The sequence below is a fragment of the Python bivittatus genome, unplaced genomic scaffold (genome assembly GCF_059951505.1).
Source record: "Python bivittatus isolate LINGU-HERP-01145 unplaced genomic scaffold, Pbiv_v1 ctg000590_np1212, whole genome shotgun sequence".
In the NCBI taxonomy this organism is placed as follows: domain Eukaryota; kingdom Metazoa; phylum Chordata; class Lepidosauria; order Squamata; family Pythonidae; genus Python; species Python bivittatus.
This window is the reverse complement of record NW_028277086.1, coordinates 12,270,145-12,295,447: the sequence shown is the minus strand read 5'-3', so window position 1 is coordinate 12,295,447 and position 25,303 is coordinate 12,270,145. Positions and strand designations below refer to the sequence as shown.

The 25,303-nt window shown below is 38.7% G+C and overlaps 1 protein-coding gene across 1 annotated transcript in view; it reads left to right on the top strand.

The window, feature by feature from the left end:
• FER1L6 (fer-1 like family member 6) overlaps window positions 1–25,303 on the top strand; it is a 90,801-nt gene that overhangs the window by 48,074 nt on the left and 17,424 nt on the right. The window contains exons 19-32 of the mRNA XM_088148988.1: window positions 564–750; window positions 1,619–1,743; window positions 3,194–3,328; window positions 4,607–4,756; window positions 6,817–6,927; window positions 8,324–8,485; window positions 10,612–10,795; window positions 13,122–13,342; window positions 14,856–14,978; window positions 15,281–15,320; window positions 19,696–19,814; window positions 20,382–20,513; window positions 21,908–22,033; window positions 23,890–24,017. Of these exons, the coding sequence (XP_088005114.1) occupies window positions 564–750; window positions 1,619–1,743; window positions 3,194–3,328; window positions 4,607–4,756; window positions 6,817–6,927; window positions 8,324–8,485; window positions 10,612–10,795; window positions 13,122–13,342; window positions 14,856–14,978; window positions 15,281–15,320; window positions 19,696–19,814; window positions 20,382–20,513; window positions 21,908–22,033; window positions 23,890–24,017 (1,943 nt within the window). The remainder of the gene's footprint in view (window positions 1–563; window positions 751–1,618; window positions 1,744–3,193; window positions 3,329–4,606; window positions 4,757–6,816; window positions 6,928–8,323; window positions 8,486–10,611; window positions 10,796–13,121; window positions 13,343–14,855; window positions 14,979–15,280; window positions 15,321–19,695; window positions 19,815–20,381; window positions 20,514–21,907; window positions 22,034–23,889; window positions 24,018–25,303) is intronic.

Here is a 25,303-nt window from a genome sequence, read left to right as displayed (position 1 = left end):
AGGGCTGAGAGAGAGGGACTGGCCCAAGGTCCCCCAGCTGGCTTTGTGGCTCAGGCAGGACTAGAACTCACAGTCTCCCGGTTTCTAGGCCAGTGCCACTACACCAACTTGGCTCTTGGGACATACAACCTGGCTTTCTCTATCTTATAAACCTATTGATAGGCATAGTGGCAAGTTAGCAGAAGTATAGTAGTGACAAATTTTGCAATTTTACTTTTTTCTGTGGAGAGGAATTCTCCCTTGTTTCATCTATCTAAACAACTCTGTTATTGGTCAGATTGATATTCTCATTTCTAGATCTATCTTATCTTATCTTTGTATCCATGTACAGTACAGATGTATTTCTCCAGTGCTGTCTTCTATACTGCTTTTTCAACTTCTGGTCTGGCCTACAGCCCTAGGATGCCCTGACAGTTTCCCTTCCAAGTACTACCCTAATTGGATCCTGCTTAGCTTTCCACCATCAGCAGAAGTCAGCTAGATGATGCCACCAGTGGGGTGCTATAAAAAAATTATGCTTAGAAATATCACTGGTGATTTGACATTTTAATTTCTTCCTTTAGCTGCCAGGGAAAAGGCCTCCAGGGTGGAATGTCCACGGAAAAGTTGACACTTATATCTGGCTTGGCCCTGCTAACTACGCCTATACTATTTTGGACAACTTACCAGTTGGATATGAAACAGAAACACCTTTAGCAGCAAGTACAGAACACCATCCTGCTCCCTCCCCTGTCAATCTGATCTATAAAAGTGAGACATATTTTAAATTTGGGGGAACTTTTGCAGACTAGTAAATTAACTAAACTATATTGTGCAATTATTGCTTAGCGCTTCTTGTACTTCTTTGGATCTTTAAAGAACGACCGAATTAAAATTTAAAAATTATTCTCTGCTGTTGCAGAGAATAAAACCTAGATCATTGGTTTCAAGTAGAAAGAGGAATTTTGATTGAATTTTACTGATTTTATGTGCTACTCAACAAGAACATACTGCCTTAGAAGATGATGGAGTCATTTTTGATAAAAAAAAATTAAACAGAAGCCATAAATTGGATTATATGAGTGTTTAAGTCCATTCTATTATTAGAGAGTGAGGATTAGTATAACCCTGACCAACTGCCTCATCCATTTTGTTATAAAATATCTGGACATGGCATTTGCTCATCCAGTTGGGGTCAAATAAGGGTTATATTTAATTTTCAGCATGTATGAAGGGTTGGGACTTTGGACTTTTTCTTTATACCCACAGCAAAAATATTCCCCTTGATTAAAAGCACATCTTGGAATGACCATGTGAATGATCTCATGGTCAGTCCAGGAAGTGCTGAAAAAGAAGATGCGATAGTTGCAGAGAATCTCATGCTGCCTCGTGTGTTGTGGGGAAGGAGGGAAAGCAAAAGCCCAAAGCATACAATTTCAAATGTGAGCTGGATTTTTTTCTGGGGAAGGATAATGACTAGCCAGGCTATTTTCCAACTAGCATTCCTCTCCCCATGGATTGGCTAGAAGAAAAACAAAGCAACCTGTTCTTTTATATCCCCTATTTCCACTTATGTTTCTATTCCACTCCTGATCGTCCCCAAGTGATGTTCATAACTCTCTCCATTACCTGCTTACAGCCAAGAATATCTTTCAGCTGAGAGCTCACATGTATCAAGCAAGAGGACTTATTGCTGCTGACAGCAGTGGTCTTTCAGATCCTTTTGCCAAAGTTACTTTTGTTTCTCACTGCCAGACCACAAAGGTAAGGGAAAAAGGGAAAAATTATTATACCTAGAGCAGTGTTTCTCAACCTCAGCCATTGTGTGGACTTCAACTCCCAGAATTCCCTAGACAGCATGCTGGCTAGGGAATTCTGGGAGTTGAAGTCCACACCACTTAAAATTGCTGAGGTTGAGAAACATTGATTTCGAGGTACAGGGTGGTGGTGCTCTGGATGGCTTTCCACAATCCAACCCAAAAGAAATCCTTCTGCATGTGTGAACAGGTATAAGAAAATCTGTTCTGCAAATTGTTGGCTGAATGATCAAGAGTGCCAAGAGTGAATATATTTTATTTATTTTAGAAATGTGCTAGGCCACCCAACTCTGCAGTGATTCTGGGTGGCATGCAGTCAAGATAATCACACAATATAATTAAAGAAACCCAAATGTTGAAAGACAAACAAACATTAAAGACAGTCAAATGCACAGGACCTGCCACCTGTTTTAACCCAAGGCCTGGAGAAATAGCCCAGTTTTCAAACCTCTTTTGAACACAATCAGGGTGGAGGCCAGATGTATCTAAGGTGGGGGTGTATTTGTTGAATGTATTTAATATTGACAACGCTTAAGTGTTTTGGCTTGATTATATTAGATTGGGGCAGTGACAGGAAACAGGTAACAAATCCGGGACCCAGTCTTTCCCCCGAGTGCCTTCAGGGTATGGTAAAAAAAGTCAACATGGCAATCATGATGGTGCAATTAAAGTTATGCTTATTTTTTAAGTGTGTTGCAAGCGGAGCTTCAATTGCAGCCTTGCATTTATTTATTTGTTTCTTTGTTTGATTTATCCTGCCTTTATTTTATGTCAGCTCAAGGCAGCATACATATCTAATGCTCCCACCTCCTTTTTTCCCTACAAAAACAACCCTGTAAGGTGGGTTGGGCTGAGAGAGAGCAGCTGGCCCAAAGCCATCCAGCTGGCTTCCCTGCCTAAGGAAGGGCTAGAACTCACAGTCTCCTGGTTACTAGCCCAGCACCTTAGCCACAAGGCCAAATGGGCTATCTCTTGTGGCTGCCATCATGACTTTTTTGACCACACCTTGGTCTTTCCCAACATGGTGCCCTCCCTAGTTGTTGGAATTTAGCTTACACGCCAAAGACATGCCTAACACCAACATTATTGGTTTCAGATTTATTGAATGATTCTTTGACCATCTTCATATTAAGACCTGCTTATCTGGGAGTAAGTCCCATTTTATATCCACTGAAAACCAGGAACATTTAAGTGCTTTCACTGTGATTTGAGGAACTCCCCAACCTATGGTCTTCCAAAGGTATTGGACTACAGTTCCCAATCAAAAAGACTAAAAATGGCCATTTGAAAACTGTTGCCCAATTCATTTGGAAGGCATCAAGTTATAGCCAGGATAAACTAACATCTTCTTACAGGCATTGCTATTATTAATATGCTATTTTCCTCCTCTCCGTTAGATCATTCAGCAAACTTTGTCTCCTACTTGGAATCAGATGTTGCTTTTTAATAATATTGAGCTCCATGGTGATGGCAAAGAAATTGTTGAATTCCCTCCTGTGATCATTGTGGAACTCTACGATGACGATGCGGTGGTAAAGATAATTTTCCTCATACTTATATACATTTTTTAAAAGGCCTGCTGGGTCGATGTAATGATACTGAATTGCAGAGGAAAGCATCTTGGTGTTATGAATAGGGTGCAAGCAATGCTTAGAAGCTGAAGGTGCTCTGGAAAAAAATATTCTATCAGTATAGCGAAAGAGCTGAGTAAAACACTCTGATTTGCTATCTTTTCACCAGGAATCAACAATGTTCGATCTAATATATTCTAGTTTTTCCACAAAAAAACAAAGGGCAAAGGAGAAACACAGTCAGGCAACAGAAGATCAATCCAGCAGGTCAAATAAGAGCCTTCAGAAGTAGGTGCAGACCTGGATTGGAAACAGAACATCCATATTTTTAGGTCCCCAGGCCCCAATTTCATGTGACTCGGGTGTCCCCATCAAAATCCCCCCAAATCTACAATGGCTAAATGTGATATGATTTCAGCCATCTTTCTCTGGGATCTCATGGAAAGATCCTGAAGTCTCATAGGAGTTTCTATAAGATGCCTAAGTTCTTGTCTGAGATCTCAAGAAATTGCTGGCTCGATATCAGGTGATCCTATGAATGCTGAGCTTTGTGTACAATTATTTTAATTTGGATGGTGGGTTACAGGTGTCACTTTGGGGGAAATGGATGCTCATCTTGCCAAACATTGAGTAGCAGAATTTAATGGGCCTCAGGTGACATTTGGCCAAAGCTGGATTCCAGGATGTGCCTGACATGTAACAGTAACTTCACAGGGAAGAAAAGTAAAATATTAGCTCATTAATACCTTGACTTAGGAGATTCTGACATGATGCCCATTCTAGTTTCTGAAATACCACCAAGGGCTTAGCCACATTCCCATTTTATTTCCGTGACAGCGCACTTGTCATTTAACCTCTGTTAACTGATTCATTATGTGCCATCAAATCAGTGTTGACTCTTAGCAACCATATAGATAGACCTTCTATAGGGTGATCCTTCTCCAGCTTGGCCCTTCTGATCTTCTAACACTGCTGAAATTCCCTTTTTGTACATCCTTCAATGGACTTCTAAGCCACTTAAAGGTGATTGATTGAAGCAGCATAGAAGTACTAAGCTAGACAAACACTACAAATAAATGGAAGTACCAGATCCTTTGTCTCTGTTGAATCCAGACAGTTAATAAGACTGCGCTGCTTAATAACACTTTTGCTTATAGCAATGACTACAAGCCTAAGCTTGGAGGATCTCCAGGATGTGAACATCAATGCTATTGTGTATTTTTCTTTTTAAACATATAGGGAAAATCAGAATATATTGGTGCAACTGTGGCTGCCCCAGGAACAAAGCTGGTGGGGGACCAATATGAGCCCCCAAAGCTTACTTACCACCCACTATACTGTGGCAATCTTTCCGGAGGAGATCTTCTTGCTGCATTCGAGCTGCTTCAGGTGAGTTTGGAATAATTTCTTTTTTAATAGTCGGATGCATCTTTATGTTGTTGTTGATATAATGTGCCATCAAGTTGTTTTTGACTCCTAGTGACCACAGAGATAGCTGCCTTGCTTTCAGCTTAGCACATTGTGTGAAATAACCATTGTGAGTTGTAAATCATCATTGTTACAGATATGCTCAAGCTGAAGGGACACCACCACAGATGAGCCCCCAAACCTTTTAGCATAGTCCCCAAGCCCCTGCAAATGTCATCCCTGAATTGTAGTTTTAATTTATTGGGAGAGTGATTTCCATGTAATTTTCTTGGCAATAATATAGAAATGGTTCACCATTTCAGTATATTTTTTAAATTGTTCAGTCTAACTTACACCCCTAAGATTTCTAGGCAGTCACCCATCCAAATATTAACCAGGTCAGATTCTGCTTAGCTTTCTGAGAGCCACCAAGATCAGCTAGATGCTGGGATCTGCTGAAGCACAATTGTTGAATACATAGGAAATGATCAGATGAATTGCATAGAATTTAAATTACATTTAAAGCATGATAAATTTATCATAATGCATTCAAAACTTAGTTTTTGTTGTTTATTTGGATTTGTCAGCTAAGAAACAGTGATACAGTATAAACTATCCCTTTAAACTCCTTCTCTTCCCAAAATATTCTGCTGGGTTTCTTTGGGGTATGTGTGTACAATTTGTTCTGAGCAAGCACTTCTCTACCCCCAATGATGGTATCTACTCATGAAGATAACTTGGGGTGATTTTAGCTTGGTATTTAAATCTTTCCCAACTGGCTGATTTGTTTTTGTTTTGAGCAATTTCCCTTTGTAGGTCCTTAAAGAAACCAGCAAGTTATGCTTTGTTTGATAGGAAATTCATTAGAACTTTTTGGAATATATTCTACAGAATTGATTATGTTCCATCAAGCTGGTGTCAACTCTTAGCAATCAGATAGATAGATTTTCTCCAGAAGGATCTGTCCCCAAGCTGATCCTTCAGGTCTTCCAGTGGTGTACCCAACGCTGCTGTAACTGATTCCTTCTGCCCCGCTACTGGGCTTCCTCTTCTCTTTCCTTCCAATTGTAGCCAATTACAACATCCCAATGAGTGACATGGAAGGTTTTGAAAAGGTACAATTACAGATTGATAAAATAAATGGTTGATAAATGGTTGAATAGATCAGATGTCCCCCCACTGTATTCCACTTTTCATGTAAATAGAAAACAGTGTAATCCCAGATTATTATATAAATATACTAACTGTATATTAAAATATACTTTTCTTTGGTATCTTTAAGTCAGTTTTGACTCTCTACAACTAAATAGACAAGTCAACTATGTACAACTACATAGACATGTCTATGTAGTTTTCTTAGTAACATTTTTCAGAAGAGCTTTGCCCTTGCTTCCTTCCTAGGGCTGAGAGGGTATGACTGGCCCAGGGTCACCCAGCTGGCTTTGTGCCTAAGACAGGACTAGAACTCATGGTCTCCTGGTTTCTAGTCCAGTGATTTTAGCCACTACATCAAACTGGCTCTCACTAAAATATCCTAGCATATGTACATAGTACATAGTACAGAGTGTATATATATAGTACATGTACAGAGAAATAACCCATATTTTTCTGGACAAACTGTCCTTCCTATGACTTTCATAAACCTGAGAAGGTAAATTATGTCAAATTTAGCCAGAAAAAATCCAGTTTGGGTAGATCTGTGGTTTTTGAGAGAAGAACAGTTTAGAAATGTATATGTAAATATGTATTACATGGGATATGTTGTACAGATTTTAAAAAACATAGATAAAACAGGTATTATGGCTAATGTGGAGTCCTTGGGGTTCTCTGAGCTTGGTTCTTTTCTTGCAAACATTTCATTACCTGGCTAGGTAACATCTTCAGTGCTAAAATGGGCTGGGGTTTGGCAGAGGGTGGAGGGGAGGACTCTTGATTTGATCAATATGTGATTATGTTAGTTCTAGGGAGAATGGCAGGATATTTTTTCAGAGTATCTTTAACAGCATCACAGCTGAACAATAAAATATGTTTTTGATCTATAGGTTTCTGATTCTGGCCCAGAAAACCTTCCACCTCTTGATCCTCCAGATGCCAGCCTAATCTATCCAGTCCCAGCCAACATCCGACCTATATTAAGTAAATACAGAGTAGAGGTAAGTTAAGAAAGAACAACTCACTAATGAGCCTCTGAGCCCTTGTCTGCTACATGCAAATGTGCTTAAATCAGGAATTCATGCAGACTTTTGTGACGGTAGGTGAGCTTGCTCACTCCTTTTGTACGTCTAGTACACACCTGTATGGATGTCATTCTTCCCCTGCCAAATGCTTTGTGCTTAAGAGAGAGAGAGAGAGATCATGGTGGTCCCACACTTACAGAAGTCCTTGCAATTCATAGTGTATTGACATTATATTTTAGCCAAGAAAAGGAGATCCAAGTTATGTGCCTCTTCATCCTCAATGATTCTTTTGCTTCCCTTTCATAAATGTGTCCACAATTTGTTGGGAGCAAAACTCACCTGTGACCTAAAACATCCGATGAAGCTACTTACACAGGAAATCTGCTGGGGTGGAGGATTTTAGGTGGCATATTAATCTTTCCCAGCTGGCAACTGTGCTTGCTCTGTGAGTGCATTTTCATTTGGAGACCTTAGTCTACAAATTCCATACAAAGTATGGAATTCTTTCTGGTGTGGAACTGACTAGATCTGTTCGCAGGGTGGTATAGTGGTATGGAAGAGGTTGAAGGGCTGCAGTCAGAGGTTAGTTAAATAAATGTTTGACTGTTAATGCTACAGTCAAACCCTATCCCAAACTTCTTTTCCATTTGTATAGATAACAAACAAAAAGTAAGAAATAAGTCACCTTTAGTTGTTTCAGGGTAATGTTTCAATTTCTCTTCTTATAGAAGGTTTTGGGATCAGTCTAGCCACATCACTATTAGCTTTTAAGAAAGCCCTGAAGACCATTTGTTTGTCTGTCTGTCTGTCTGTCAGTCTCTCTCTCTCTCTCTCGCATAAGTCTATCACCAAATCTTGAATAACAGTATACAACAACAAAGCATTAAAAAGAAAAGTACAGTTACAGTAAACAAGATAACAACATAACAAACACAGTTTACTGGTAGCTCCTCCTGAATAAGTCTGAATGTTCTGCATGGAGGGCAGGTTTTCACATTGTTTTTATGAGGGTTTATTTCCTTTCTCCTTCTCCTCCTCCTCCTCCTCTTTCCTATGTGAGCACCTTGGGAGGTTTTCTTCTCATTAACTAATTAACTAACACAGTCCAGGGGCAGTTGCTTTATGCTTTATAAACTGCTCCAAAGAAAGACAGAAGGGTGGTCTCATGGCTTAATGATTGACACAAGACCCAGCCAATCACCACCTATCACAGCCAATCCTCTTTTTACCAGCTTTATCTTCTCTCCTTCCCTGTCCACTTGCAGTGTGAGGATCCAAATAATTGCCTACCCTAAAGGGTTGTTGTGTTTAATACATTTCATCTTGAAATGAGTCCTGTAGAAGTCACATATTATTCTTTCCCCTGCCACAGGTTCTATTCTGGGGTCTTCGGGAATTGAAGAAAGTGCAGCTTCTCTCCGTTGATCGCCCCCAAGTCATCATTGAATGTGCTGGCAAAGGAGTGAAATCCTGTGTGATCCAGAGCTACAAAAATAATCCCAATTTTAATGTCCTGACAGACTGGTTTGAAGTGGTACATGCATACAAATCTCTGCTAAATGGATTGATCTTTGCATTTTGCTAAAAATAATGCAGTAGAGTTAGATAGAACTAGGCAACCCTGACCCATTGGGTCATTGTTTCAGAGATATTTCCTTACCTAAAGCTAAAGCTGATTGGGTGCAGGGGACAGAGGGAGGCAGGAAAGAGATTGGGGATAAGCCCATAACCATCATGTGACCTGGGCTGACCACAGTGGTGTGGCAGTACAGCAGTGCTGAAGCAGCCACAAATTTCCCACATTTCAATCCCACAGGAGTAATAGGTCCCCGATGTTGAATGCATTCTGTAAGTTAGTCCATTTGAGGTATCTTGGTTCAAAAATTCTTGCCCTATGATGCACTGTTTCACCCAGTTGAAGGTTACAGACACAAGAGTTTTAGTAGTATATAGATAGATTTCATATGAGTTATTCAATCATCCAGCACAATGCAGCCCATGGGAGACTTGAGCTCCAGGTTTGGCTTAGATCTGAAAGTCAGTGGGTGACTCTGAACAAATCACTTTCTCCTAACTCATAGCTACATTACAATGTGGCTGAAACCAGAGGATACAATCTGATTGTGAGTTTCATTTTATTTCTAAAATGTTGGAAGAGCATTGAGTAGACCTTTTCTTCTTAAGCTGAGATCTTGTAGGCCACCTCCAGTTCTGCATAACCAGCAGTTAGAATTACCATGCTGTTCACACTCATGGAGTTTCCCCCCTAAAGCTTACTGCACAGGAGAGGGAAAATTCTTACAATATTGTTTTAAAAGAACAATTTCCAGAAATACGATAAAGGAAAGCTTAACTTCCCCCTCTTCTTGCATTGTTTTTCACTAACTTTAACTGCACCCCATGCACTTCACATTTCTAGCAGCATCTGGCATACAATATAAAGAAAAATATTACAGGCTTTTTCATTACATCATTAAGATCATGGGCTTGTTAGACCTTAAGGTAGCCAGAGGAAGAAAGGGAGAGAAGTTCAATTAAGCTGATGTTTTAAATGAAAAAATTAGCTTGGGTAACAAAAAGAGAGAATCTGCTGAGTCTGATTTAGTTCAATTGCTTATTTATCAGTCTGTTTCATTCAATTTCTTTTCTGCACGTTTAAGAATGGTTTTTAAAAGATTATCTGAGAATTCATACATATTTTCATGCACATTTATCATAATATGAACACACACACACACACACACACACACATGCATTTCTTGCTGTTTTGCATATTATCAGAAAATATACTAATTTTAGTAACATCTTTGCATAATTATATCTTGCTGTGCATTTTATGAGTTGTGAATTTCATTATGAAATTTGGAGTGTGTGGATTTTGGTGTTTCATTATCTTAAATTGTGTGCAGTTTTAGAAGTATCAGTTCAATTGGCTCACACTGCAATGATAATCTAAGAATTTGTTTCATGAGAAATTCATCAGCTACACTTATCAAATAATTTTTGTCTAATATAAAAGTCTATCAACCAAAGCATATTATCCAAGTTTGGAAGGAGCAAGTTATGACAAGTCTCTTGTCTCAAAGTTCTTGTGAGTCAATAAATGGATTTAGAATTCAAACTAGACTTTACTTAAAATGAAAATAAAGGTGGATTTAATAATTGCAATTTATTAGGTGCAAGATAGGAGGCTTGTTAGTTTTTTTTAATCACAGAATATCTTAAACTAAATGGGATTTTACTGAGAATTTTGTGTAAAGTTGGAATATAACTAAGTTTTTTTTAAAGAGAAACATCTGCAGTTATTTTAAACCCAGTAGATTTTAATCCTAGTGCCATTTAATGGGGACTGTTTACAGGACTGGTGACATGTTGGAAATAGGGAAGGTTTCTAAAACATCAGTGACCTTTCTACCAAGTGAAAGACACGAAATTTAAAGAAATTCAGCAAGGGCGAGCCTCTGTAAAAATTCAGAAGGCAAACTGCAAGTCATCTCAAATAAATTACAGAAATCAAATCACCAGAGGATTTTCTTGTAGGATTTGATAGAAAACCCATCTCCAGTTAAAACTAAATGAGCAGAAAGCAGATGATGAAAACTGCTATTTGAGAAAATAAAGAAAGATCTGACTGGTTCTTGTGTGTTTCTCCATTGTTAGGAATTGCCCGAAAATGAACTTTTGCACCCTCCACTAAGCATTTGTGTGGTTGATTGGAGAGCCTTTGGCCGTAGTACTCTGGTTGGGACCCACACTGTCAACTGCCTTAAGCAGTTTTTGTTTAAGCCCAAGGAACCTCTTGTTTCCTCAGCTAAAGAGGCTGACATCATAGAAATTGACAAAGGTAAGATATGCCAAAAGTCCGGTCAGAATCCACCCTCCACTCCTTTCATAAAGCTGTGAAGATGGTTTTTTTGGAGGACCTTTGAGACCTACAGTAATTGTTGCTGCTATTAACTGGGGCTGGTTGTTTCTGTAACATCTATTTTAGTAGGATTTATTGGTTAATATTTTATTGTTAAATTTTAATGTGTTTGTTTTACATTGTTGCACTCCATAGAGCTACCCTCAAAGACCACTCAGAAGCTACAGCTGGTCCTGAATGCAATGGCAGGAGTAGTTATAGGCACTGTTGGCTTCTGGGTGAAATTCAGGATGTTGGTTGTCACCTATAAAGCTCTTCATAGCTTAGGAACTGGATACCTAAGGGATCACCTTTCTCCTGTTGTTTCTGCCTGCCCAGTAATATCTGTCAAGCAGAGTTGGCTCACTCCAGCTCCCATCTGTAGAGCAATGTCATCTTGCAGGACATAGAAGATGGGCCTTTTTTGTGGCTGTACGTATCTGCCCTATGAACAGCATCTCCCACCCACCCTCAAGGCCATGTAATCCCAACCTTTCAGCACTTTTGCAAATCTTTAAAACTCTTGGCTCTTCCAACAGGCCTCGGGACAAGGTGGCTTAGTATCTGCTCCTTGACTTTAAGTTGCTTTCTTTTTTACTGTTATTGGGGGTTTGCTTTGCTCTTCCCAATGCGTTGTTAGTCACTAGAGTTTACCATTACTATTATTGTGTTATGGGTTTGGGTATTTTTGTTTGTTTGTTTCATTTTGTAATCCTAATTGTAAACCAGTTTGGTTTAGTGGAGACCCAGTTTAATGGAGAGTCAGTGTGGTGTAGTGGCGAAAGCACCAGGCTAGAAACCATGAGACCATGAGTTTTAGTCCCATCTTAGGCATGAAGCCAGCTGGCTGACCTTGGGCCAGTCCCTCTCTCTCAGCCCTAGGAAGGAGGCAATGGCAAACTGCTTCTGAAAATCTTGCCAAGAAAACTGCAGGGACTAGTCCACGCAGTTGCCAGGAGTCAACACTGACTCGAAGGCACACACACAACTGTAAACAAAAAACATTGCATGCCTCACTCCTTGCCAATCTGGAGCCAGTCAGTTTCGCTGTGTTCCAGCCAGACTGTGACTTCATTTCCCGTGTATAGATTTCACATGAGATCAATGAGATGTTCTGGGATTTCCGTTTCCTAAGGACATTCTACATTTCAACATGGTCACATGGTCATCACAATCAAAGGCCTTTCTATGGTCAATGAAGCGCATACTGACTTCTATTTAGAGTTTTTTTCCTCCTTAATTATCCAGTGTACATCTGCAGTAATGTCTCTTGCCAATAGGGACCTGGTTATTTTTTGGCTAGATTCTGTGCTGCAGCCTGTAAGATTAGACTAAAAGACAATATGGAAATATTTTTAATTTATTACAATCTGCAGTTTTATTATTCTATTACTAATTAAGGTGGTTATAGGATTTAGATTTATTGCACCATGGAATAGTTTTATTTGGTTAGCATTTATTTCTAAAGTTTTATATCTTTTATTCCTTTTATGATCTAAATACACTTTTATTTGGTTATGGCTCATCATTTTAATACGTTGGTCTAGGACCATAATAAACATTAACTAACAATACAGTTCATGGGATCACCCTCCAGCTATTTAATATCTCTTTCCTTTCTGTCATGTTAAAATGAGAGTTTGGGAACGGCTTTTCAGGAGTTTGGAAGGCCACTCTCAAGGCTTTGGAAACCATGTAGGGCCCCTGGTTCATCACTGCTCAATCTGCCTGCATGAAGGACAGGTGGGAAAGCTTAAAGGTCTATCTACCTCTGATCTAAGAGATGTAGCCATATTCTCACTGTCATACAGCCACTTATATAGAAGAAGCTGTTACATGCTGAGTCTCAGGATCTCCACCTGGAATTAGAGTTGGGAAAAACCATTGCCTAAGATCATCTAAAGGTCCCAGAGAGGCAGTTTGCACACTGAGGACTATTAATTTCAGATCAGGCAAAGAAATGCTGCAACAGGAAGCAAGCATCTGATGGGTGTCCTGCATCTCCCCCCACCCCCACCCCACTTTTTATCAACAGCCAAAATGGGCATTCTGAAATAATATCTCCTTCAGGTTGATTTGCATAATGTACTTCTATTCATTTGTGAACTACAGCATTTTTAATGAACCTGGGAACTATTACCATCCCTGCATATTAAGTGAGGAAGTTGAACCAGTTTAGTCCTATAAAGCTGATAAGACTTTCATTGTTTAGAATATTGAACATATGGTCTTCCTTGTTCAGCTTTATATATTCACTTCTTTCTAGCTTCACCTGCTCCAGCACAACCTCAGACAACTCAACTTCCGCCACCTCCAGCAGATCACATTTATGTTGATGTGGAACATGGCGAGCCTGCTGTAGCCCTCCCAAAACCTGAGACAGCAGCAGTAGGTCCTCCCCCACTACCTCCTCTACTACCAGCAGCTCCTTCACTGAAACCTTCACCAGCATCTACCTCTAAACCTTCAAAAGATGGGAAACTAAAAGTAGGCATCCTCCAATTTTGGAGGGTTTTTGTTTTTTTTTTGCATTTTCCACCAGCAATGCATTCTCTTCCATATTATTGAACAGGGTGCAAAAAATGCCATGCTCAAAGACACATACTCCAATAATTTTCTTGGTTGTTTCATTCTGTATTCAAAATAAAAAAATGGGCCTTTCAGAAAGAATCATTTCCACTATCTTGGGCTGTTCCAAGTGTTACAATTGAACTTTGTTCTGTGGTTGCAATTGGAGCATTGTTGCTGTTTTAAATTTCAACCTAGTTAACGGCAATTGGGTTAGACAAAATGGGGAGGCGGGAGATGCGATGGGGAGGCAAAGCAGCGCATGGCAGGGCTGGGGAACCATTGTGGATTCTGTTCTGCTGCTGGAGAGAGAGGACCTGAACTGCTACAGCCAACTCACACAATGGCTAGTGCTGCTGAGATTATAGCTTTTAAATACAGAGACCGCTACCAATACTATGTTGGGGCAGATTGGGTTGAATTGTTAAGCTTTTGTTTGTGGGCATGCATTCTGTGCATGCTCTTGTACACTGTTGAAGTTGAACTTCAGCGAACATTTAAATGCTGGTTTTGGTGCTTTGTGGAACCTGGGGCAATACTGTAGTGTAATTTTTGTTGTCATAGTGTTAATGCTATTTTTCTCACAAGACTTAAGCAACAGTAATTCTTTGCAGAAACAAAATACAAGTAGGCAATGTTTAGCAAAAAAACATACAATGGTTTGTGCTGGGCTTGTGCCTATAGACAGGCTGGTAATTATCATCATCATCTTATTATTATTATTATCTTGGCCAATCTTTCTGTACGTATGGTAACAGGTAGCAGCAGGATGAAGCATGAATCCATCTTTTCCCACTGTCATCACTAATTTTGGGGAGAAAAGTCAGGAACTTATTCCAAATTCTTTTTGTTTTCTATAATGAAAACACTCAAAATATTTGGAGTATTGTTCTGTCAGATTATAGAATCCTTGAAATATTTCAAATTTTATTTTCTCAGAACTCAGCCAACTCAGAATATTCTAGCCAAATATTGCAAGTGGGGATGTTTTCTTCTGAGCTCATGAAACAAATCTGTATTTCATACACATCCCTGCATATTATGTCACATTATTATACCCTAAAGGCTATGGACAATGCACCTATTCCTTATACTTGTTTGGGGGATGAAGAAGTAATTGTATAAACTAGGATGAGTAACCATACTGAAAATCATTGTATAGTTTCATGCTATAGCTCAGATACGCCTTCTTTTTTTGAAAAAGCAAAAAATAGAAAACAGAAAGACCACACAAGAAAAATGCACATTCATCATCATAGAAGAGATCCAGATTTAAAATGACAATATTCAGTATTTCTTGGTCATAGACATTTGTATAAATTGGAATCATTTATTAGGAATTACTGTGTTGATGTAACTGAAAGTAGATACAAAAATAAATTTTAAAGAATTACTCCTGGCAACAATTATTTTTACCTGCAATTTTTTTAAGGGCTCCAGAAAATCAATTTACCGCTCTACCAAGAGAAAAAAGAGAACACTCATTGATGAATCTGCTGAAAATGTCATTGATTGGTGGTCAAAGTATTACGCTTCGATACAAAAGGTGCAAAAGGTAAACAACTTCATAATTCACATTTTAATCTATTTTTTATACATAATATAATTTTGTAGGATTATAGTTTTTTTCTCACTAGGAATAGCTTCTTTTCGGACATTTCAAACATACAGACATGTGTGTGTGTGTGTGTGTGTTTGTGTATACACACAAATATACACACACACACACAGAGTTTTCCAGCAAAGAAAAGTACTCCTAATTAAATAACAAAAATAAATCTATTAAAGCTGGGTTGCAGTTAAGTAGCTTATTCTGTGTGTTCACGTTTACCTAAACTTTTCCTTTTATTTCAAAAGGCAAAAGTCCTTGATTTCAGTGATGGAAAACCAGGAACATGTAAGTAAATATTTGCATTTTTATTAACAGTGTTTTTCATAATTAATGGTAGCAGTCCATTCTCTCAAGAAACACTCATTCTGCAGCATTCTGCTAGGGAGGGAGCTGTATCTCAAATGTCTTTTTTACCAGTAGAATAGCTCTTTCCCCTGGAAAAGGGGCTTTTGATCCCATGGAAGATCTCACTTGTAGAAAGAGAGAGAGAAGTACATTTTCATGTCGACTCCTCTTCACTCCTATAGCCTGCTGTATAACGGCCCATGGGGTACTAAGAGATCCCCCAAATCCACTGAAACAGAGGTAAGGAATGCAGGAATATGGGAATGCAAAAGAATTTCACCCCCACTGCTGTTGGAAGCAAATGTGCATGTTCTATTTCCACCATATTTTGCAGCTTCAGGAAATCTATAATAATTAAAGTCTTCTAGCATTCATCTTTCCATAATCAAAGCAAAAGTTAAAAAAAAAAAAAAAGAATACACCACTCACTATTCCATGCAGAGGATTTACATTTTAAAAAGACTTACATGGTATCATTTGCGTTTTAAAAGCCTGAATCAAGAGAATGTGTATGTTAAAGATCCAAAATAGAATAATTTGCATCAAAAACACACCAGTTTGTAGCAAGAGAGATATCTAGAGATTTATGCATAGATAGTCCTCATTTAACTATCACTTGTTCAGCGACTGTTCAAAGTTATAACAGCGCTGAATGAGGAAATGTACAACTGGTCTTCGTAGTTGTAGCCATCACAGCATCCCAGGGGTCACGTGATTGTGATTCAGGCACTAATTGGCTCACAATTATGATGGTTGTAGCGTCCCACAGTCATGTGATCACCATTTGTGATCTTCCCTGCCAGCTTCTGACAAGCAAAGCTCACCTGGAAGGAGGTGGTAAATGGTGATAATGTGATGTTGCACCCAACAAGCACGCAAGATTTGCTTAACGCCGGCAGCTGGAACTGCCATAACTGCCATCATAAGTTGGTGCAGTTACATGAAGTCATGCTTTACGACCTCATCACTTAGTGATGGACTTGCCAGTCCCAATTACCATTGTTAAGTGAGGACTACTTGTTTTAGAGGGATAGATATGCATAACCTCCATCTGTTATGAGAAGTTACAAATGTAAACAGTTATGAACATTGTATTGTGAGTGTATGGATTTTTTTTTAAATAGTGCCCAATTAATTTTGTGCCTTCAAGTCAGTATTGATTCCTGGCAATTTCCTGGACAAACTCCTGCAATTTTCTTGGCAACATTTTCAGAAGTGGTTTGCCCTTGCTTTCTTCCTATCACCGAAAGAGACAACAACTTACGGTCTCTTGGTGCCTTTAATCACTATACCAAACTGGGTCTCCATATATTAATACTGTCCTATTAATACTTAGAGTAAAGCAGATGGATTTTTTTTAGTGATCTACATTTCCCCACTCGTGAGCTGGCAAGGAATTTAGGATCCATTGTATGTCCTTCACAGAAAGGATCAGTCTTAGGTGGAATTTGAGAATGCAATTCAGACAACTACTACAGGGTTGCTTTTCTCTGTGTACAAGATAGCTACCGTTTCACCACTGCTCTCATCCTATCTGATATATTGCTAATGCCATTCCCATGATCCAGCCAGTTGCTTGTACTATTTAAGACACTATCAAGAAGAAGATTCAGTGGTGAGTGCTAGAAAAACACTTAGAGTTATAGATTTTCATTGACCACATGGGAAGACTCATAGCTATAGTACCCTGAAATTCATTCATTCATTCATTCATTCATTCATTCATTCATTCATTCATTCATTCATTCATTCATTCATTCTACTTATATAGCCGAACATGTGCTTAGGGGAGGGTTCAGTCAAACATTTTCATGCTTGAAGATAGGAGGGGATAAGCCTAGTAGCCATGTTACATTGTAAGTTCTAGCTAGATCCGCAAGTTTAGCACTTTTCAGAAGGGTCCCTGTGTACATATCAAAAGGCGTCTCCATGTAGAAGGAGATCCTGAGTGACAAAGGAGATTTTTTCCAAAACCATTCTTCGTGGAGAAGTTGCCACACATGTATTATTTCATAGATGGGATTTGTGGCTGCATCTGGCAGAGAGCAGGACCAAGGTTATAGAATCTCTTTTTGCATTCACCTAATGTGCGAGGCCATCTCCCTCTTTGGAACTTTTAAAGGAAGGGTGATGTTTAATTTCTGGCTCCCTCTGCTTGTGCTTCTGATATAGGCTTCTCTGGTTACTCCTGGCAAGACAAAAATGTGGAAGTACTTGGCATTCATCATCTACTTTGGCCCTAAACCTGAGTGTTTGATCTAAATTTCTAGTGTAGATCAGCAGAAAGATATATTGCAGGAAAGGAATGGATTGAATGAAGCTACTGCATCTAGGGAAGTTTTATTAAGGAGATAGCGTTGGCTCATGACCTTATCTTACACTTGTTAGCTTGGAAGCCAGTGAAGGTGAGTGGAATTTTAATCATTAAATCACTGACACAGCAGAGCTTCTTAGAGATTTAATTATGCAGGCAATTTGCATCTACGCGTGAGTGAAATGTTTTAATCAGTTAGCCAAGCTACACAGTCATTCTTTCTAATTCTATATTCATGTTCAATATAATTTTGCCTTAATTTCAAATAATTTCTGCTGTTCAGCAGCCCATGTGCCATCATTCCTCCTGTTGCCATGGTTAAGACAGAACAGGCCTTCATAGAAGTTATATCCCCATACATCAAATGTTGGCTTGGAATATCTGAATGCTGGTGTCAAGGAGTTTGAAATATTTTGCCAGCTTTAGAATCAAAGACTATTTAAATAGTGTGGTTATTTGTAAAGAGCGATTTAAATTAAAAAGAAGTGTGAAACGCAAAGGAGCAAAGAGTGAAGAGTGTGAATGCTATGCCTGTGGAAATGTGCAGCATGTGAGGGACCTGATCTGAAGCAGAAGCAAAACTGGAGCAGATTTTTGGCACCAGTAACATAGCTTACAGTGACCAGGTAGGAGCACAGTCCATGACTTTGTTGACTTCCACTGTACCTGATAAATCCCATGTATGAAGCAGTTCCAGCTTTTGTCACAGTATCGTGGGCAGCCAGACCTGTGGCAAAAAATCTCCATGAGCTTCAGACATACCTCAAAGAGCTGACTTGTTTAGGAGCCAAGAGACAGAAGGAGGAAGGAATGTGATGGGACAGTCCACTCAGTAAACTTTTGTGCTGGCATTTTGACATACCAAAATGGAATGGTCTCACAGCATGGCTATTGTGTAGAAGGGGAACTTGTCCTTTCATACAATAGCTGCCGTGATGGATGCGGCCAATCAACAGAAGTCCATGTTCTGGAGGGAACACTAGTGCAGATGTTCTCAGCTCTCCCCTCCAAGGTCAAGTATGCTCCCCACCATTCCAACTTCCTGTTATCTTTTTATCTGAGCTGTGTCTCAGAAAGCCTGAGGTTGAAACCCCCACCCCATTTTTATTTTCTAAATTTGCTTATGGGACATAGCTGGGATCCTGGATTGTTATGGTGCAGGAAGCTTGACCTTTGCTAAGTAGAATGCTGGCTTCTATTTTTTTTTTTAAAACTACCAACAAACAAAGTAAATTGGGTGGGATAGTGAGCCTGTGGCTCTCAGAAAAACCTTCTGGGGGGCAGCAATTTATTTAGTCCTGCAACAAGTCTTTCTGTGTAGATTGGATATTTAAAGATGGCCCTGAATCCAAGTAAATTATTCTGAAACTCAGGGGCATCGGGATGGGGGTGGGGACTCAAAAAAATCAAGATGGTGGTTGTGCAGTCAAAACCCCACCATGCAGCCATGGTGACCATCTTGCTTTTAGCCCCACCCCACCCCCAGGAATGCCCCAGGCTAAGCTTAATGATGATTCAGTAGCCTCCCACTGTCAAGATGGGATATTAGAGGATATCATATTATCACTATTATATGTACAGTTACTTATCTGGTTGGATTGCCAACTTCAACTGTACTTTCAGTGATAGTAGCTTTGAGTTTCATCCTTTGGTGCAGAAATCTTGATGACCTCTAGATGGGAGCAAACAGAAACTTTTTTTTAAATTTAATTTAATTTTATGTTATTATTACATTTGTATGCTGCCCATCTCCCCCCAGCAGGTGACTCTGGGCGGCTCACAGTTAAAATCAAAAACCCCATCAACAATTAAAAATACCCCATAAATAAAGTAAATTAATCCATTAAAAATCAAATATAAAAAACAAACCCTGTACATAAATACTAAAAACATAGTTGCCATCTAGCTGGATTTTTGTCTGGATTTTTACAGCCCACATATAGCAGTCCTATTTTTGTCAGAACCATTAGAACTATAATAACTGTACTTTCCTTCTTATAGCAAAACAGAAGACAGACCATGTAGCCTTTAGCACTGAAGATGAGCCTGACAAAAAGAAGAAAGAGAAATTGCTGAAAATCAAAGTGAAAGAGATACCTGCCAATCTAGCAACGATGGAGGTAGAGTTTATTACGATTCATTCAGGTTTGAGATTATTTCATATTATTACTGTCTTCATTTGGAAAACTGAAATTCCAGTTTTGGAGCATCAACACAATTGCGTGTGGAATGCAAGAAAATTGGTATTTAATATAAAATGAAACTAGCTCAAATTTTGTATTCCTCTGAACAAAATAAGACACACAAGAACAGTTCTTCTGGATCAGAAAAGATTTCCATTATGAAAGCAATAAGACATCTTATTTGGTGTCAATGTTTGGTTTTCAAATTTCTGAACATAGAAGTTTGTCCAACAAACTTGAGAGGAAACACCACTAAATTTGCTTTAGGTGTTGGTTTGTTTATTTGATAAACTTATGAATTACAGTATAGTTTAGACTCTCAGGATAAGGTACATAAAAATATAAAAGAAAAAGAACAATAAAAGCAATTAATTCCTAAAATATAATAGTAATAAAACAGCAAAAACACAACTGAAAAAAAATACATGCAAAAAAGCAGTGTTAAATGTAAGACTTGACCTTTTCTTCCTTAGTGCTGAATTTTGGTCAATTTTTTTCCTCAAGATCTATGATGGTGACTTAGAGAGCGAATTCAACAATTTTGAAGACTGGGTAAAAACATTTGAACTCTTCCGAGGCAAAAATACTGATGAAGATCATACTGATTTTGAAGAGAGGATAATAGGGAAATTTAAGGTATTGTTAAAGATGGACAAAATATATATGTCATGTGTCAAGACATCAGTGTTGTACAGAAATTCATGTTACTCGTTTGGCTGGGTAGTGCTTCAATCTTTGGAGTGTGTGCAAACACAAATGTAGCCCTTATCTGCAGTAGCTTGGCAGCCATGTCTTTCCCCAGAATCAAGTCAAGCACAGCTCTGTTCCTCAGTGGTCTTTGTACGTCTACTGTATATGCAAGTATCGAGAGATGGACAGTGAGGTATATTTGGAGATAACCCAATCTACTCATAATGTTGTAGCAAAAGGAGCTCAAATATTTTGTAGCTCTTTACTGAATGACAAATGAGGATGACTTTCAGAACAAAAGTGGGTAAGCATATAGGTTAAAAGCTGTACTGAATAATTTGGGGAGTGTTGAAGTTGCTATAGAAGAGTGTTCACAAAGTGAGTAATGTTAAATGAAATATGGCTAAGAATTTTCCAGTTTTTCGAGTGGGCTGGGTTTCCTTCCTTCCTTCCTTCCTTCCTTCCTTCCTTCCTTCCTTCCTTCCTTCCTTCCTTCCTTCCTTCCTTCCTTCCTTCCTCCCTCCCTCCCTCCCTCCCTCCCTCCCATATTTGTACTCTAATTCAGTTTAGGCTTAGCACATTAGGGCTTAAACTATACTATTTTACGAAATACACCACTGTTTCTCAGTGCTTAGCAACTTTAAGATATGTGGATTTCAACTTTCAGGATTCCCCAGCCAGCATGGGGAGTCGAAATCCATACATCTTAAAGTTGCTGAGGTTGAGAAACACTGAAATATACCATAGCTGGCACATATTTTTTCATTTCAAGCCATGCCGCTGAAATCTGGCAGTGCAGTCAGAAAGCATTTTAGATGCTGCAAAAATGATATTCAGATTGCAGACTGTCTAATTTTAAGAGCTCTATCACCAAGTTATTCACAGATTCATAACAAAGGGAGAAAAATAAGAGTTGAAGTTGTGCTTTTCTGTTAATTTAATTAGAATGTATCCAGTTTAAGTTTTGTAGGTCTTAATCCATCTGTCAAATAGTTTTTACTTTGGCAAATCATCCAAAACGTAGCAATACCCTAAGGAGGTAATGCTAAGGAAGGCAACCTAACTGCAGATAAACAAATCTTAAGATCTTAAACACTGATTGCAGAACTGATATCCATATCTATTTCATTCCTTTTAATACAAGACTTAAAATAACAACACCAAAACATTGTCAGAAATGATTTAAAAATATTAAATATGACTGACCTTTACAAGAAATGAAAGAAGAGCACCAGCGTATGATTAGGGGGGAATAATTTGCAAAATGATTATTTTTGGTCTGCATTTCCTGAGTTCATTTGATGCGAATAATTTATGAATGTGGTGTATATCTATCAAAGGGCTGCTTCTGCATATACAAAGCTCCTGAAGACTGCAGCTCAGGAGATGGAGGTCCACCTAAAATTCTGCAAGGTCTACCCCCAAATCAGTCTGTGAAAGTTCTAATCAGAGTATACGTCGTAGCAGTAAGTATCCTTCTGATGTCAACCTTAAACTCAAGTCAGATTCTTCTTTCAAGATAGAATAGAGTGCGTGGTTCCAATGTAAGAAATAGCTCCAAAATTATGAAGATGTAAAGACAAATAAAAAGCAAATAACTTGCACATCTACTCTCCCTTATAAAGTTTACTGAACAAGGGGGCTGCAAGATATGTTCAAAAAAGTCAAGATGACAGTCACAACAGTGTGATGGAAGTTCGGCTCATTTTTATGGGTGTCACATCTAGCTTGCCAAGACCCCTATTACTGAATCACTTACAGGCCATAAAGTGGAAGCTTTAAGTCCTAATTAAGATTTGTGAGGAATCTTACCAAAGCTGTATTGGACCTTTCAAAAGAAATTAGGAACATAGAAAGAACCCAGTCAGATTATTTTTCCATCTAATGCAGGACTTTTTTTAGAGTGATCAGTAAAACGTCTTCAGGATTGCATTTAGATATTTTCCCTGTAAATTAATGCTCCTTTCCTGAGCCTCTGGTTTAATCACCATGAAAAAGGAAGTCCACTGCTGTTTTCCTTTGCCCATTCCTCTTCCATCATCAGCTTCAGATATAAAGAAGACGAGGAAGTCTACATGATTTGTGCATCTTTTCCCAGCAATGTATATCCTGAAATATTGTTTTCTTCTACATTTTTTCTAACACTGTTCATTCAGTCTGATGTGCAAGAATTTGCTTTTGATTTTTTTTTTTTAAGAAGAAGAGACAGTCTCATAGGTAGATTGTGGTGTCCTCACACATCTTCAGTGAAGAGATGGCTGAGTGATGTGTGTGAAAGTCCCACCTTTCATGATACAATTCTCTCTCCAGTAATCTGCAGCCTCCCCGGCTTCCACATCTCCATTAATCCCAATGAAGAGAGATCATGGGAGAACTCCTTTCATGGGACCCTTTTTTTAGATCAGGAAGCATGTGCGGGAGAGGAAAGCTTTAGACTGATGGAGAGATGGTTCAAGAACACTATGTGCACCCCTTCTGCCAACTCTATTAATGAATGTATTGCTCAAAACAGAAACAAGAGGAAACTAAAAGTAATTCTTGAGCACCTTGAGAGCCAGTAGGAAAACAGAAGCTTCTCTTCTAATGGAAAAATATTTGAGAAAGGCAGATTTAATCTCCTTTTTATTCTGACTTAGAACATTTGCATCTTACTCAGTGTATTATATAAATTATATAAAATTGTAAAGGTTATATAAAATTATATAATTATATAAAAATTATTATGGAGCCAGCTTGGTCTAGTGGTGAAGGCTAGAAACCAGAAGACAGTGACTTCTAGTCCTGCTGAGGCATGAAAGCCAGCTGGGTGACCTTGGGCCAGTCCCTCTCTCTCAGCCCAAATCACCTCACAGGGTGATTATTGTGGGGAAAATAGGAGGAGGAAGAAGTATTAGATATGTTTGCCACCTTGAGTTATTTATAAAAATAATAAAGGTGGGATTAAAAAAAATAAAAAAATTGTACAGTTGGGAAGAGTTCATATCTGAAGAAGAGCTTCAGAGGCACTCAAATAGCATCAATCAGTAACTCCTTAAAGCAACTGCAATTTTCTCTGAGATTCCACATCTACCCTTTGCAGATGCAGCATGATCCTGGAAAATGATGAATGCCGTTTAACGAGTTTATTTATTCTACTTGTATGCTGCCAAATCAGTACAGACTCACATTGTTTGCAGATGAGGAAGAGTAAAAGGAAAGGCAGACAGCATGTGTAGCCCTTGTATGATCAGTGCCCTCAAAGCCCACCTTGGTTTGTCTTTGAAAACCATCGTTGATGCACAGAATAGCACTTATTAAGTAACATTTTTTTCCAATTTTTCAGGCCTTTAATCTTAGTCCAGCTGATCCTGATGGTAAATCTGATCCTTATATTGTGGTGAGACTGGGGCAAACAGAAATTAAGGATCGAGACAATTACATCCCAAAGCAACTAAACCCAATTTTTGGGCGGTGAGTTCATTAGATATGCATGATGTTTCATGTTCAATGAGTTACTCCTGACATTTTTCTTCCCTTATTTTGGGGCAAATTGCATTTCTTAAATATTGACATGTCATAGTTTGTAAGCCTCAGTTCTCAAAAATATTTGTACTGTCTAATTCATAGTTATCTGTGGGGAGAAGGTCATAATTGGGAAGATATCAGATGGGGTGTCATGAGGCAAGTCCCACCCTTTTGAATGTGAGCATGCATGTTAAAAAGGGGTAGGACTTGCATAATGGTGCTGTGCCTGACTTGTTAATGATGTTGACCACACACCCTCCATGGACACAATCGCAAATCATTTGACTATCTCTTAAGTCTATAGTGATTCTTTTGTAATTAAAATATTTGCACTGGAGTTTTGCCTATGCAATTTTCTATATTAGATATATGCCACAGTTACAATATATCTGCAGAATTCTTAGTTTGGTCTACAACAGTGTTTCTCAATCTCAGAAGCTTTAAGATGTGTGGACTTCAACTCCCAGAATTCCCCAGCCAGCTTGTATTTAAATGAATGCATTCTGATCCAAGAGATTTTCCATCTCTTATATGATTTTAATATGTTCCAATAATAATGGTTATGTGACTTTATTGATACACAGAACAGTAGATTTTCCATGCACAGAAATGCTGTAAAATAATACTTGGGTGACAAAAAGTTAAGAGGTTTGAGATCTGGAATTCTGAGAGGTGGGATATATAATTCAATCATGTTTTCAGTAATGTTCAGTAAGGAAACAAGGGCTGGAGTGTTTCCATGTTAAATCTCCCAAAATTAAAATGTTGAATGCCTGTCAAGCTAATAAGTCCCTTTCAAACTTGAAAAGTTTAAGTTAGAGGCTGAAAGGTAATAATTCTCCAGGAAGGACATGACCCCACCTGAATCAATTCCAAACAACCTTGATTAATAAGAGCCAGTCCTGACAAGAAATATTTACATTAATGAACTTCGGGAAAGATGTCCAAAGGAGGGGAAATGGATGTTAAGAGACCATTATTCAAAAGCCACATTGTAAATACTGTCATTAAGCTTCCAAACAATGTTCTTTGGACTTTAGAGCAGTCTTCTCCAACCTGGTAGCCACCAAAGTGAACAGGATTGTAGTTCCTTGGATTCCCAAGTCACGTGCCCTTCCCAAGAAGGTTAAACTATGGGGCAGGATCAGGGCATTCCAGCAGACATACTTCCTTTTATCTGCAGAGTTCCATTATTTTAAGGTGCAAATTTCTGGACTGCATTATGTTATTTC